Source organism: Pelophylax lessonae (genome assembly GCF_965119305.1).
Source record: "Pelophylax lessonae genome assembly, chromosome: 4".
Classification (NCBI taxonomy): Eukaryota; Metazoa; Chordata; class Amphibia; order Anura; family Ranidae; genus Pelophylax; species Pelophylax lessonae.
Genome location: NC_138771.1, coordinates 583,308,779 through 583,325,593, shown reverse-complemented (window position 1 = coordinate 583,325,593; position 16,815 = coordinate 583,308,779). Strand labels below are relative to the sequence as shown.

Genomic DNA, 16,815 nt, shown 5'->3' with positions numbered 1-16,815 from the left:
TTGTTAGGGTTTACATACACTAATATCTCAGACTTCTCAGCTAAGTGCGCACTTTGGGCCATATCATATCACACTATCAATTAACTAAGCTAAGGGACCATTCAACTTCTCTTACAATCGCTACCTAGCTGGCCAAGCCACTGATATATAGCCCCATCGTGACTTGCCCATTGGTTAGCAGGAGTCTGCAGTGCCTTGCTCAGCAGGCGACCCTATAGGCAATGGGCACTGCATTTCTCTTATAAGTAAGAGGAATAGTATTTAGTAGGCGTTATCCCTAAAATAGGGATCCAGTTACTGAGTGAATCTTAATCAGAGGGGGGTACAGAGATTGGCTTTATAGCTAATATGGGCAATCATAAATATCTTGTGGAACCTAGTCCTGGGTGGGTTATCTATATGTTTTAAAAAGCTGACAGGTTTGCTTCAAAGGCAAGCCCCACCCCCATCTCAAAGAGCTGATGTTTAGTTTAACATGGACATTGATGGGTTGTATCCACTTGTTACATATCTTGGTAGCATTTCCAGACAGTAGCCTTCTCAAAAGTCCTTAATGAAGGTCAAACTCAGAATTAGATTGCCCAAACATTTGTAAATCCTACATTCTATGAAGTCCAAACAAAACACTGACACCATCATTTGGCCTTGTCATGACCATAGAAGATCTGCAGTACTGAGCTTTCCGGTGAAGATAACATGCCACTAGGGAAATAAGGAAGGAAGGTGTTTTGTGATTCAACTTGGCAACAACCTTAAAAGATAGAAAAAAATTTTAAGTGGAGTTTGGTCTTGAGACGAAAAAAAGACTGCTGAAGAAAAGTAAAAAGAAACTCAGTAGGAAGACATCACACGCTTCTAGGCCCCGTCCCTCACATAATCGAAGCCCTTGAACATGTTCTGTTCTTGTGAGGTTAAAAGTCGAGGTTCTCGAGGGGGGGTCAGCTCAGGTCCTTCAGCTGTGAACTCAGGGTCAAAGTTGCTAATATCATGTGGTCCTTTCACACATGGGGTAAAGGGTGGAGGCAGGCGGCGGGCAAGGAGACCCTCAAAATCCAGATCCTGGGAGAAAAGAGAAGCGACAAAATAAGACAAGAATTAAGGTGTGTAAAATTCATATTTTGTCTATTATGCACATTAGGGGTCATTACAATAAATTTTATCAGTTTTTCACTTGATAGATATACATTTTTAGTTCATATTTCCCACCTTGTATGGGTAGACTGATGATCTGTACTACATCCAAAGAAAGGGGATACAGCATGTTTAGGGGAACTGGAATAAAGCCAGTAAAGTGACTCATAGTGTTAAAGCCAGGAGGGTAGAGAATTTTCAGAAGAAGGTCAACAAAAGCTGCCTCTGCATTTCTTCTATGACAAGTTTACTTTAAAGCCACATTCCGGTCTAAAAATATTTTTTGACCAGTCCTCCCTCCCAACCACTTCTAGCAAATTTGAGCTTTTTTTTTTTCCCTTTACCACTGCAACCCATCCAATAGGTTGTGTCTGTAGCAGACATGGCGTCAGACCACTACCACAATCACCAACCAAACGGCTGGTCAAACACACCGTGCTGATACATGACAATGACACTCTCAGCCTCACGGTGCACAAAGATTTCCCAGCTCGCGGGACCACAATCTAAGTGCCAACAAACTGAGAGCAATTGTCACTGGATTTCTTTGACTATGCAATTAACCCTTTAAACCCCAAACTGCCACCAGATAGCTTTCGGCCTATTAACCCTTCACAATAACAGCAATGATTGATAGGACTTAAAATATATGTCTGTAACACCCATTTTTACCACATACAGGGATGTCCAGAGATTTACACTAAAAGTGGTTCTCATGGCAGAAGGTTTTTTAACCTTAACGCATTCTATGAATTAAGATAAAAAAAAAACTTCTGTGTGCAGCAGGCTCCCTCAGCTTCCCTAATATTTACCTGAGCCCCATCTCAATTTAGCCATGTTTCATGAGAGACTCAGCTGTCTGAGACTCTCAATCTTTATTGACTAAGACACACAGTGGGCGCCTTTGGCTCCTGCTGCTGTCAATCAAAGTCAGTGAGCCAATGACAAGAGAGAGGTGGCGGGCCGCGCCGCAGCTCCATGTCTGGATGGACACACTGAGCAATGGCTTGGCTTAGGTGCCCCCATAGCAAGCTGTTTGCTGTGGGGGAACTTGGCAGGAGACAGGGGCCAGGGATGCCGGTGACTGACCGAGAAGAGGAGGATCTGAGCTGCTCTGGGCAAAACCACTGCACAGAGCAGGTAAGTATTACATGTTTGTTATTTAAAAAAAAAAAAACAAGACTTTAGTATCACTTAAAGTATTGCTCTTAAAGGGACAGGAATTCTTTAAGTTCGGCGTAAGTGCATTCAAAACAATTTTTACACTTTTCAAAAGATTGTTTTCTGTAAAAAAAGGTGCAAATAAAATATTTACATAAATAGAATATTAATCAACAAAGGACTGAGAATATTAGACCCCGTTCACACTGGGGCGACCTGTCAGGCGACCTGGTCGCCTGACAGGTCGCCGTAGGTTGCCTGCCATAGAGAAGCTGTGGACCCGTTCTAATAGGAGTGATACAAGTCGCTCCGACTTAGAAAAAGGGTCCGGAGCTTCTTTGGGGCGACCTGGAGCGACCTGCATTGACTTCAATGTTATGAAGTCCGTGCCGGCCGCTCCGAGGTCGCGGTGCGAGCTGCGCGCCGCGACCTGTGAGGTCGCCCCGGCAAGTCGGATCGCCCCAGTGTGAACGGGGTCTAAAAGTATCACCACCGTTATATCTCAATCACCCAGCGCTTAGGAAAACATAAACAAAACAATATGATCACTCATAAATAATGCATGTGAAGCATCAATGGGATGCAGCTGCTGCCTTATAGAGATAACTCCTATAGAGTTCTATTCCTCATAAAGAGTAAAACACATAGGCAGCGCTAGGAAAAGTCTTATAGGTCCCAATAGGGATATGTAGTGAGTGAGTGCACAGTCTCTTAATAATGTCCAAAGGTTGGATGGCCATTCACCATGAAGTGTAGTAATCAGATCATGCACCTTCACCGCATCTCGTGGCCCCACCCTTGGCAGTGCTCATTCACCAACTAACTTCTTGCACTGTGCCTTTAAATAATCCAACTCCACTCCGCCTGAGTCTCCACAAGGCTATACCAGTTCACCACACTCCTCAGCCCGTGTAGCTCATCAGATATGCAGTATAATGCCCGAGCAGGGGATGGAATGATGTAATGAAAAGAAAAGGGCTCATAGGACAGTATTGTAAAACCCCAAATTTTTTATTGAAAAAGACCCCCTTCCCCCTCTCATTACACTCACAATAATGTAAAATGAAGTGCACAGTATAAAATATCCAGTAAACAAGTGACTAACCATACTACAGTGAGGGTGAAAGTACTCACCAACTTCCTGGTTTGCTGGCTATGAATTCTGTCCTCCCAACCCACATACATTACTATTGGCCCAACACTGTAATGGAAGGCCTCATTAACCATAGTACAATAGAGGTGCAGGTACTCACCATCTTCATGGTCTACTGGCTCTGACCCTGTCCCCAACCACCCCATATATCTTGCTAGTAGCTCATAAATGTGATGGAAGGTCTCAAAAACTTTGTACAATAGGGGTGCAAGTACTGTCCATCTTCCAGTTCTGCTAGCTCTGACTCATTTCCCCCACCGTATACAACTCACTGTTGGACCAACACTGTAATAGGAGGCCTAATTAACTATAATACAGTGGGGATACAAGTACTCACCATCTTCTTAGTCTACTAACTCTGACATTGTCCCCTATCCAACCCACCCAAACCCTTTTTTTCTTGGCTCATCGCTGTTAGGGAGGTCCCAATAACCACTGTACAATAGGGGTGCAAGTATTGTTTATCTTTCTGCTTTTCGAGATTTGGTTCATCTCCTTCCACCCCATGCATTCTGCTTTTGGCTCACCACTGTAATGGAAGGTCCCACTAACTATAGTACAATAAGGGTGCAAGAACTAAACATTTTCCTGGTCTGCTGGCTCTGACTCTGGCCCCGTAGACCCCAAACACCTTACTATTGGCTGATCATTGTGATGGGAAGTTACACTAACTACAATTAGAGAGTATGCAAATACCAACCATATTCCTGGTCTGCTGGCTCTGACACATCTTCTCCCATCTCATACACCTTACTATTGCCCCAGCATTCTGATAGGAGATACCACTAACAATAGTGCAATAACAATCATCTTCCTGGTTTGCTGGCTCTGACCCTGTCCCTGTCCACCTTAGTACACCTTAATATTGACCCAGCACTGTCATCATCAGATGCACCAATAACCATAGTAAGTTAGTACAATCCTCATTGCTGGCTCTCACCCTATACATCTTAATATTGGCTCATCACTGTGATAGGCAGCCCTATTACCAAAAATAAGATTCAGGGGGTTTAGAGTAGATTGGCTCACCCCATAGTGGGCTGACCCAGGGCTGTTACATGGGGGAGAGGAGAGAGCCCTCCTTTGTTTTGTGTACACTAGGACTACAATGATTTTGAGCTTATACAGGGCTTTTTTTCTTCACTTCCAGTGGCTGAAAGGTGTGTGTGTGTGTGTGTGTGTGTGTGTGTGTAGTTTTAAATCAAACCTGTTGCTTTAATTAAAGCTATAAATATATGTATGTAATGTATGTCCAAATTGAAATAAATAAAACAAAACATTAAGTCCATAACATAATAAAATCACAAAAGACCCAAAATGATCAATGTGAAGAATGATATAAGAACTGGTAGAGTGTGTTTCTAGGGTTTGTTTTTTAGAAAAAACCTAATCGGTGTGTTCTTTATCATCCAAAATATTTAAAAAAATAGGTTTCACAATACAACATTTATCTTTTTCTTTTTTTAGAGTTCAAATGTAAAGAGGCCCTGTTTATATTCTATTTTTCTATTATTAGTCCATTAAGGATAACCTCTCATTAAAAATCTTTTAGATCTGCCACTTTCTTTAGAAAGTGTTGGACAAATGGATAAACTGCTCAACAGGGACACTTTCCATCTAATTATTAGAAAAAAGTATGTCCAGTTATCTAAGAGATTCAAAATAGTCATTGGGTAAATGACTACAGTAACAATGGGAACAGGATATGGATTGGGCTTCCTGTGATGTTCAAGGTCCATTCTTGCGTATTACATCAGTCACACCATTGGGCAAGCTGTTTTCTTTTTTAAATATTCATAGGAATTGCTCAGATTCACTTGAAGCTGAACAGATATTTACCTAAATTTGTCAGATATAAAAGATGCAAATGAAAGCCCAATTAAAAAGTTTAAATCAGATAAATACATTCCAGGTGCATTTATCTCTAAAATGTCCCCTTACCCCTCCCCCTACCTATTTTGCATACCCTGTTCAAAAAAAGATCTGTATACGTACCTTTTTTTTTTTAATACAGTCCAGTCACATGATTGCGCAGCTCTGGCTCCCATGTTTAAGGGGACAACAGCTGTGAATTAAGGGAGTTGTGACATCATATATAGGTTCCCATGGCCCAGCTGTTGTCGGCGCTCCCTCCTGTCCTCTGCAGCCACCATTCACTAATACAGGGGAACCAGGGCTGCAAGATCACGTTTGGACTGGAGCAGAAAAGGTGAGTACATAGTTCTTTTTTATAGGATATTTAGGATATAATCTCTTTTGGCACAAACCCCCCAAAACGCCTTTAATAGCACAAACTCTCTTCCCCCCATTCCACCTCCCAAATCAAATCCCCCAAAATCACCTTTCCTAGAACACCCCCCACATTTCCCCTATAACCATTCCTAATCCCCTGCTGTGCCCCAAATTCTCCCACCCAACACAAACCCCCCCAAATCTCCTTGTGGGCAGAGTACCCCCTGCCCCAGCCCCCCCCCCACATCTTGGATATGTGACCCAGTATGGTTCAGAAGGGGGGGGGGCTCGTCTCTTTTCCTGGCCTGCCAGGTTGCATGCTTGGATAAGGGTCTGGTAGAGAATTTGGAGGGGACCCCATGCCATTTTTTTTTTATTATGGCGTGGGGGTTCCCTTAGGACTGGTAAAGATTTTGAGGGGAGCTCCACGCCGTTTTTTTTTCTCTCCTAATTTTGGTGTGGGGTTCCCCTTAAAATCCATACCAGACCAGAATAGACAGAAGATCAATCTGCCACTGCTCTCTTCTCAAGGAACCCATAGCAACCTCTGTAGGAATCCCAGGATTCTATAGAATCCTGGTTGAGAAAGACTGTTTGTACAATAGAAAGTATGTTAAGCATGGGGTAAAGTTGGCCATGCACCAGTAGAAATTTGTTACAAAAATGTTGTTCTTGGAACATTTGTTTGATTTTCTAATGGTTAGAAGGGTCAAATCGATGTTTGTTTCTGACTGTATTGATGAGCAAATTATAAGGAGCAGGCTAAAAAATGTTTATCCAATGAACAAAATTCTAACTGTGAATGCAGTTTTCGATTGTAAAAAAAAAAAACTGTACATAATGTAATTAAAGCTGTTTAAATAGCACATCTGGATGAGCGTTTAAGGGCTTTCCAACTAAATGATTTGAATGAATGATGGCAAGAAAGAATGTTCTTAAGAACAAATTTGCTTCAAACATTTGAACAAAATGTAGCCATAAATGTCCAGCTTAAAAATAAAAGTGTATTTACAAGAGAAAACTAAACTTGTGAGCCTGAGTTAGCTGAAATTCTCAGTGCATTTAGAACTCGCTAATGTATATTTTCGTCTTTCTTATACGTAAAAGGAAATATTGTAGATGGTTTTATCCAGATGTTGGTACAGGAAACCTCATCTGGGAATTCTTTATTACGTGCAGAATTCTTATTATCCAGAAACAAACAATTAAAGGTGTCCCTGTAGGACAGTTTATCCATTTACAGAGAAACCGAAGCAGAACATTAAAGAGATGCTCAATAGGAAGCAGTGGATCTATCTCAGAGACTTACAAGAAGTTAAGAATTAATAGCGCATACAGAACAGGCAGGGCCTTTTTTTTCCGGACATGGAAAAACAGATAATTTGATGTAAAACCTAGTCTTCTACCAAATATAACCAAAAACCTAGTCTTCTACTGAATGTAAAGGTATTTACCTAGAATTTGTGTCCCTTGGTTTTTTTTTTTTAATGATAAGGTCAATAGGACTCCCACCTAAAAGAAAGAGGGTGGGTGGTTTATATGACCTAAGTCGCCCCCAACACTTTAGACAGGTGAGAAATGTAGGACTTGTAAATGACTGGATATGGATTCAAGGTCTGACCTTAGCAATTTTGGTGAAGTGGAAGAGAGCTACATGCCAATGTTAAATATATCAGAATCTTATTGATTAGGCTAATTATCTTTAGTTCTGAGTGTATCAACATCTTGAATTTGTAAGTAAATGTATTAGGGACCTTTTTTTTAAATAAATGTATAGCACTCAACATAATTGATGAATATAAAAGGACACACAGCAGACTACATGCATGTACTGTAAAATCTGGAACAATGACACTAAGAATGTGTAATCAGTGTGTGTGTGTCATGGTAGCAGAAAACACAGTCCCTATTAGGGATGAGTTGAGTGTTCAGTGTACATGAGCGTATCTGGGGAATAATAGGGACCAAACATGGCCATTGGTCATATTTGGCAATGATGTCACCGCTATCCAGGACAGGACAAATACCCCCAAATGACCCCTTTTGGGAAGTAGACAGTCTGAGATATTTAGTAAGAAGCATGGCGAGTTTCTTGAAGTTGTAATTTTTTGTCACAATTTTTTGGAAAATTAAGAAATTAAATATATATATATATATATATATATATATATATATATATATATATATATATATACAGTCAGGTCCATAAATATTGGGACATCGACACAATTCTAATCTTTTTGGCTCTATACACCATCACAATGGATTTTAAATGAAACAAACACAATGTTCTTTAACTGCAGACTTTCAGCTTTAATTTGAGGGTATTTACATCCAAATCAGGTGAACGGTGTAGGAATTACAACAGTTTGTATATGTGCCTCCCACTTTTTAAGGGACCAAAAGTAATGGGACAGATTAACAATCATAAATCAAACTTTCACTTTTTAATACTTGGTTGCAAATCCTTTGCAGTCAATTACAGCCTGAAGTCTGGAATGCATAGACATCACCAGACGCTGGGTTTCATCCCTGGTGATGCTCTGCCAGGCCTCTACTGCAACTGTCTTCAGTTCCTGCTTGTTCTTGGGGCATTTTCCCTTCAATTTTGTCTTCAGCAAGTGAAATGCATGCTCAATCGGATTCAGGTCAGGTGATTGACTTGGCCATTGCATAACATTCCACTTCTTTCCCTTAAAAAACTCTTTGGTTGCTTTCGCAGTATGCTTCGGGTCATTGTCCATCTGCACTGTGAAGCGCCGTCCAATGAGTTCTGAAGCATTTGGCTGAATATGAGCAGATAATATTGCCCGAAACACTTCAGAATTCATCCTGCTGCTTTTGTCAGCAGTCACATCATCAATAAATACAAGAGAACCAGTTCCATTGGCAGGCATTCATGCCCACGCCATGACACTACCACCACCATGCTTCACTGATGAGGTGGTATGCTTTGGATCATGAGCAGTTACTTTCCTTCTCCATACTCTTCTCTTCCCATCACTCTGGTACAAGTTGATCTTGGTCTCATTTGTCCATAGGATGTTGTTCCAGAACTGTGAAGGCTTTTTTAGATGTTGTTTGGCAAACTCTAATCTGGCCTTCCTGTTTTTGAGGCTAACCAATGGTTTACATCTTGTGGTGAATCCTCACTCTGGTGAAGTCTTCTCTTGATTGTTGACTTTGACACACATACACCTACCTCCTGGAGAGTGTTCTTGATCTGGCCAATTGTTGTGAAGGGTGTTTTCTTCACCAGGGAAAGAATTCTTTGGCCATCCACCACAGTTGTTTTCCGTGGTCTTCCGGGTCTTTTGGTGTTGCTGAGCTCACTGGTGCGTTCTTTCTTTTTAAGGATGTTCCAAACTGTTGATTTGGCCACACCTAATGTTTTTGCTATCTCTCTGATGGGTTTGTTTTGTTTATTCAGCCTAATGATGGCTTGCTTCACTGATAGTGACAGCTCTTTGGATCTCATGTTGAGAGTTGACAGCAACAGATTCCAAATGCAAATAGCACACTTGAAATTAACTCTGGACCTTTTATCTGCTCCTTGTAAATGGGATAATGAGGGAATAACACACACCTGGCCATGGAACAGCTGAGCAGCCAATTGTCCCATTACTTTTGGTCCCTTAAAAAGTGGGAGGCACATATACAAACTGTTGTAATTCCTACACATTTCACCTGATTTGGATGTAAATACCCTCAAATTAAAGCTGACAGTCTGCAGTTAAAGCACATCTTATTTGTTTCATTTTCAAATCCATTGTGGTGGTGTATAGAGCCAAAAATAATAGAATTGTGTTGATGTTCCAATATTTATGGACCTGACTGTATAACCCTGGCAAACAGACAACACCAGGAGTCTCAGAAAACGTAGCCGCGCTCTTGGAAGACTTCAACCAATATAAATCTGCCCTTCTAAAATACTATTCCTGCCTCCTCACTGCCAAGCAAACCTATTTTATCACGCTCATCCAAACCTTCTCTTCTAGTCCCCGTCATGAAAACCGCATCCATCCATCGCTGGATATGTTCCAAAGACTCTGAGCTGTCCCACAGGACCAGTTGGTTGGAAAGATGGCTTCCAGGTTTTCGGAACCAGTGGGGAATACATTGTCATTGTAATGATGTCACACAGCAGTGGGCGGTAACGTATTTCAGAGCATGCGCTCCTTTGCCAATACATTTAGTGGTATTGCACTTAGAGGAGCTTTCTTTCTCCTTTTCTAATTGCCACAGAGTTGCTTCTACTCTTTGAGAACAGCCCTGGTGCCCACTACATCTACTCCAGAGGAACTGTTATATTGGACTTGATTTTTAAAATATTGTCAGAGATACCAATTATTTCAGAGCGCCCATATACCTCCTATTTGTACCATAGTGACATTGTATTACTCTGGAGGAGTGATCAGAGATTTTATTTTACACTATTATTGCTTATGACCACTGTTATAAGCAATAGTTTTAGCTGTTATGAATGGCTACTTGGTACAGGGGGCTGTGATTGGCCCATGTATTATGAAATAGATGTGGGCCAATCACAGCATCACTAGCTATTCATGACTGCTTTATTTGCATTGTAATCATGTGATCGCTATGACCAATTATAGCGATCACTATTATAGTGATCACTTGATACCCATGTACCAAGTGCCATGATCACAGGATCATGGCCGCTGCGTGCCCCATGGGGCACACCAGTGGGAATGTGCACCGCAATGTACCAGTATGTCATGGTGCCTGCCAACTCACAATAAAAGCACTGTGAGCGGTCAGCAAGTGGTTAAAGTGGATGTAAACCCCATTCATGAAATTTGACCTGGGCACATCTATCTGTAGTGTTTACTTATCTCTCTACAAAGCCCTAAGTCCTGTGGTTTTCTCCTGCTCTGTTCTTCTGTTATTAGCATGATAACTTCTGACAAGTTCTCCGTCACCTGAGTTAACACCAGGCAAAATTTTGTGTCAGGGTGGATGCTAAAAATAGATTAGCAGACAGCTGGTCTATTCACAGCACAGCTCTTCATGTTTCTGCCTATGTGGAGAGGGGGTGTGTGCCTTTCCTCCAATCAGCTGTCTCACAGTGTATGGCCACACTTCCCTCCCAGAGGTGAATCAGGGGGAGAAAATTCTAACAGGACAGGCACTTTCTAAACAGTGTAGAAAGCGGAAGACAGCACATTTTTTATTTTTCTTCGTTTTGGTTTTAAAATTCTGCAAATATAGTAATTTTTCTTCATAATATTTGGCCAAAAGTTATACTGCTACATATCTTTCATAAAAATAACCCAGATAAGTATATATTATTTAGTCTTTGTGAAGGGTAATGAGTCTACAAGCTATGGTGCCAATCATTAAAAAAAGATCATGCCTGATATACTGACGGCTGATCTCATTTCTTGAGACCCTAACAAGCCATGAAAGTACAAAATACCCCCCCAAATGACCCCTTTTTGGAAAGTAGACATTCCAATATATTTAGTAAGAGGCATGGTGAGTTTTTTGAAGTTGTAATTTTTTCACAGAATTCTTTGCAAAATTAGGATTTTTTTTCACAAAATTGTCATATTAACAACTTATTTCTCACACACTGTAGAGGCATACTTGTAACTACATTCCAAAATACATTCTGCTGCTCCTCCTGAGTATGGCAATACCACATGTGTGAGACTTTTACACAGCCTGGCCACATACAGAGGCCCAACATCCAAGGAGCACCGTCAGGTGTTCAATGAAAATTAAAATGACACATAATTTCCTGACAATCTATCACACTTTTGAAGGCCCTTGAGCACCAGGACACTGGAAACGCCCACAAAATTACCCCATTTTGGAAAGCAAACACCCCAAATGCATAATTCAGGTGGCATATTGCGTCTTTTGAACAAGTAATTTTTTTCACAAGTTTTTGGAAAATATGGAAAGAAAATGAAAACGCATTTTTTTTTACACAAAGTTGTCCATTTATAAGATATTTCTAACATATAGCATGTACATAGCAAGGATGACACCCCAAAATACATTCTTCTACTCCTCCTGAGTATGGCGATACCACATGTCTGAGACTTTTACACAGCCTGGCCACATAGAGAGGCCCAACATGCAGGGAGCACCGTCATTTCCTGACTCCCCGTTAAACTTTTGTGAGGCATTGTAGGACACTGATAAGCACTGTAGTGGCACTAATGTGTCACGGATGAGCACTGATGTGGCGCGGATGAGCACTGACGTGGCGCGGATGAGCACTGACGTGGCATGGATGCGGCACGGATGAGCACTGATGTGGCACGGATAAGCACTGACGTGGCATGGGTGTGGCACGGATGAGCACTGATGTGGCATGGATAAGCACTGACGTGGCATGGATGTGGCATGGATGAGCACTGACGTGGCATGGATGTGGCACGGATGAACACTGATGTGGCATGGATGAGCACTGGCGTGGCACAGGTGAGCGCTGATGTGGCATAGATGAGCACTGACGTGGCATGGATGAGCCACGGATGAGAATTGAGGTGGCATGGGTGGGAACAGATGAAACATGGATGTGGCACGGATAAGCACTGATGTGGCATTGATGAGCACTGATGTGGCATGGATGAGCACAGATGTGGCATGGATGAGCCACGGATAAGCACTGAGGTGGCATGGGTGGGCACAGATGAGGCATGGATGTGGAATGGATGTGCATGGATGAGGCATGATTGAGGCAGGGATAGGCATGACTGAGGCACAGATAGGCATGACTGAGGTATGAATGAGCCATGGATGGGCATGATTGAGGCATGGAGGAGGCAGGGGATGAGCGGTGCTGCAGCCTCCCTCCTTTCCTCGCACACTGTACCGATTGCTGTGTACAGCGTGCGAGGAGAGGAGAGAACTGAACTGGACATGCACCGGTTTGTTGACAACTGATCGCTCCGTCTTTGGACGGAGCGATCACGTGGTAAAGAGCAGCTGTCATTGGCCTTTTACCACGTTCCGTGATGCGCCAGGTCCTGTGGACCCGGCGAGCACAGACACTTCTGTGTGCGTGCCCCAGGGGGCATGCGGAAGCGCGATTCTGGGAGGACGTCATTGTACGCCCTCCCAGAATAAGTCGACAACGCTGTAGTGGTCATTTGGCTATGGCCCGGTTGGCAAGTGGTTAATAAAGAGTTGTACTAATTCTAAAATTATTAAAACAAGTGTCACCAACCCATTTTTGGGGACTGCACAGAGCATGGGCCTTTTGCCAGGATAAAGGGGATCTGCACAGTCTCAAAATTCTGCTTGGTCATACTTTTTCACTGATGTCTTCATAAGCCAATTCTTCAATACAAAGGGTGTGCTGCTGGTGGACATGTCCACATGTTGAATGTAACAGTGAGAGCCATCCCTCCAGTTCACTGTAAGCACCCTAAAACATAAATCCATTTGTCTATATGATGTGTGACTGACACTATCTGCACCTTCATTGTCCAGGGATGGGAAATCACAGAGCATTGGAGCTCTGCCAGTGAGTGTGAAAAAGGTGACCATGACTACTGACTGACCAAAACAGTCCATCATGCAAGGAAAAGTCTATGTTCATAAGAAGGAAGCCGTCAGAGCCAGGAATGAATTAAAGCATGCAAATAGTAGGCTAGAACCAGATTCATCCTTCCTAAAAGATACATGTTTTATTTCATATAGGACTCACAATTATTTACCCTAATTTGGCTTGTGTTCCCTCTACCAGTAGTGGGTGAGTACCTTAAACCCTAAATGGCCGTTCAGAATTGCAACTTGCAAAAATAAAATACATTCTCTATTTTTTAGTCTGTGACCTCATATTGCATCACCTATTTGTGGTCCTGTCTCTTTGTTGAGAAAATCTTTTTTAATAGTGTATTATACTGTGATTTATTATGCCCCCTATCTCCACTTTCCATTATCTGGTAATGTGGGTAGAAATTCCCTTAGAAACCAGCTAACCCCCCCTCCACAGAGCTGCACAGAGGGGGTCACACTTAGTGGTTTTCTCTTTGCAAGCAGTGGTCAGAAAAACCATAATAAGTAGTAATGTGAAATATTGGATTATGGCCTATGATGCCTCCTGAGGGTCAGTCTCTGCTTCTCATACTGGTACTACACAACAGCTCACCTTAAAAAATGGCTGCTTCTTCACATCCTCAGCGTCACGCTCTCCAGATCCCAACCGCCTGTCAGGATTCCTGCGCAGTAACTGCAGACAAATAGAGAACATGAATACACTTTGGAGCCAGATCCACAAAATCTTAGAAATGCAATGTCTGTGTTGCCTACAGCTACCAACAAAATTCAAGGCTTCAGACTGGTGCTTGGTGTCTTAAAGCCTAAGTGCAGTAAAATAAAAAAAAAACACAAACATCAGCACAAGGGACCTAATTACAGTCAGTAGGATGTGTCCCTTGTGCTGATGTCTCTTTTGTTAGGTGAAATTCTCCTCCATCAATGTCCCCTGTCACAGTAATTCAATAGAGTGGCAGGGGGGGGGGGGGGTAGGGGTGGGGTTAATAGAACTATGGAGCTGTCACAGACTCTCATCAAGAGTGCTTGACTATGCTCGTCCTTTCCGTCCAGCTCCACCATTCATCGAGATGGGTACTACAGCTTCTATCAATTAATAATGATCTATGAATGGAGGAGAACGAGAGGGTGATTAAAAAAGTCCACCCCCTCAATTCATAGATTATATTTAATTCATAGAAGCTGTAGTACTGGTTACTATGAATGGAGGAGCTGGATGGAAAGGGTGGGCATAGTTGGGCACTCTTGGTACAGACGCGTGACAGCTCCTCGGCCCTATTAACCCTCACTACACTGAAAAAATTATGGTGGGGGTGGGCATCAATGGAGGAAGATTTCACCTAACAGAAGAGGTATCAGCATAAGGGACACATCCTGCTAAAAGTAACTAAAGTCCCTTGTGCTATTTTTTTTTTTTCGACTGAACTTAGGCTTCAAACTTTAAATCTATTGGTGGCTGTGGGCATCTTCAGCACTTGCTGACATTATAACACTCAATTATGAGAGGGACATAAAAGCCCACATTTCTATAGAACAGCCTTTCCTAACTAGGGTTCCATGGAACCCTAAGGTTACTCCAGAGGTTGCTTAAAGTTCCTTGAGCAATGAGTACTTTTTTTTTTTATCAGGTAGAGCAATTAGTAATTCTTGCCTCACAGATAAGCTAAACAGATAATTGCTGTCTGTGGTTACCTATCTTTAAGGGGGTAATTCTACCCAATGACCACAAATGTAAGGACTATTCTTCCCAGTGCACAACACACCAATGTACTGTGAGTTTTAAATATAGCAATTATTAGCAGGAGTTCCCTGAGACCTTGTTCCGAGGATAGAGAAAGGCTGCTATAAACTGATTAAATCATCCTTATTAGGGAGATCCTATTCTCTCTATTAGGGAGATCCCCCTCACTTACTGTCTTAACAGGAAGTGATGAGAATTTCTCTATAGGGGACACAAAGAAAAATGAAAAAACATTTTTAGTACTGGGAGGAAGGGGGTTAGAGTTTCTGATCATCAGTGTCCCTAGAAAAACACCTTTTAATAGTTCCATTACATTACCATCATCAGTATTAGTACAATTAAGGTTCTTACCCTTCTCATGATGGCGATGGCTTCAGCAGAGAGGAATCGTGGGTATCGGACTTCATCATTGACGATACTGTCAAATACCTCCTCCTCTTCATCTCCCGGGAACGGAGACTGTGACACAAATGGAGAACATTATTAAAGACAGAAGGAGGCAAATACAGGACAGTAGAGGGATCTCATCCAATTTACTCTGGCTGGCTACTCAGGAAATAACTCAATATCCATGGTTTAAATTAAGAAACTCTTTCTTTGTTTTTATCTTTTTTGTTAACTGATGTCTATCTAAGAATGTTTATATTCACATCCAAACTGTTATATTACTTAGAATCAATTGTGATCTATTGCTTCATAAATTGCATACTAAATTTGAAAGGACAAATTATTATTTTTTCTTTACAGATATATATATGGGCCTGTGGTGTTTGGACATGTTTGCATCAGACAGATTTTGCATCCCCTTAAAAGTCAATGGAAATGCCAAACCTGCTTGAAGGTTTGGTCAAATGCAGGTCAGAAGATGGTTAACTGCAGGTCAAATGCAACTATCAATGAATTCGGAAGGATTGCATAAGCATTAGCCCAAAGACTGTCACCATAGGCCCTATAGTTGTCTACAGTTATCTATAGTGGTCTAAGGAATGTTCACAAAAAAGGCAGCATTCAACTGTGTGTAAAATTCATCTGTGACACCAGACAAGGTTTAACCCCCCTACACCTGCAATCTAAAGATTACTGACAGCTCTGATCACCACTAGCAATCAGAAATCAATAAGGTTGCTTCCATGTCGTGAGAGCACTATGGCAGCTCGTGATCACATGGAGGCTTTAATGACAAAATTAGCCTTCAGACTATGGCAGTATGCCTTTGGTGCTTCAGCCAAAAGATGGCAGTGTGCCTTTGTTTAATACTGTAATTGTCATATTCAATTACAGTATAAAAAATTGTATTTGCCCCTTTCCTAATTTTTTTTTATTGTTTTGCATATTTGTCACGCGTAAATGATTCAGATCATCAAACATATTTTAATATTACACAAAGATAACCTGAGTATATACAAAAAGCAGTTTTTGCATGATGATTTTATTTATTAAGGGAAAAAAGCTGTTCAAACCTGCCTGCCCATATATGAAAAAGTAATTAAATCATGAATAAACTGTGATTAACCACATTTTTTTTTTCATAGGCTACAGAAAGTTAAATTTTACTTGTCAAACCCAGGCCTGATTACTTCTGTTGAATCAAGAAATCACTTAAATTAAAGCTGTCTGACAAAGTGAAGCAGGATAAGAGATCTCAAAAAGCAACACGTCATTTCTAAAGAAATTCAAGAACAGATGAGAAACAAAGTAATTGATATGTATCAGTCTGGAAAGGGTTACAAAGCCATTGCTAAGGCTTTGGGACTCCAGCGCACCACTGTAGAGCCATTATTCACAAAAAGAGAAAACTTGGAACAGTGCAAACCTTCCCAGGAGTGGCCAGCCTACCCAAATTACTCCAAAAGCACACCGA

At 41.6% G+C, this 16,815-nt stretch overlaps 1 protein-coding gene across 2 annotated transcripts in view; it reads right to left on the bottom strand.

Moving 5' to 3' along the window:
* Positions 1-218: 218 nt before the first annotated feature.
* The window catches only part of LOC309554456 (serine/threonine-protein kinase N1-like), a 172,992-nt gene continuing 156,395 nt past the window's right edge, over positions 219-16,815 (bottom strand). For both annotated transcript variants that reach the window (XM_082256195.1, XM_082256196.1), the window contains exons 20-22: positions 15,306-15,413; positions 13,809-13,889; positions 219-1,059 (exon numbers count right to left, since the gene is read on the bottom strand). In XM_082256195.1, the coding sequence (XP_082112321.1) occupies positions 856-1,059; positions 13,809-13,889; positions 15,306-15,413 (393 nt within the window). In that variant the 3' untranslated portion in view covers positions 219-855. The remainder of the gene's footprint in view (positions 1,060-13,808; positions 13,890-15,305; positions 15,414-16,815) is intronic.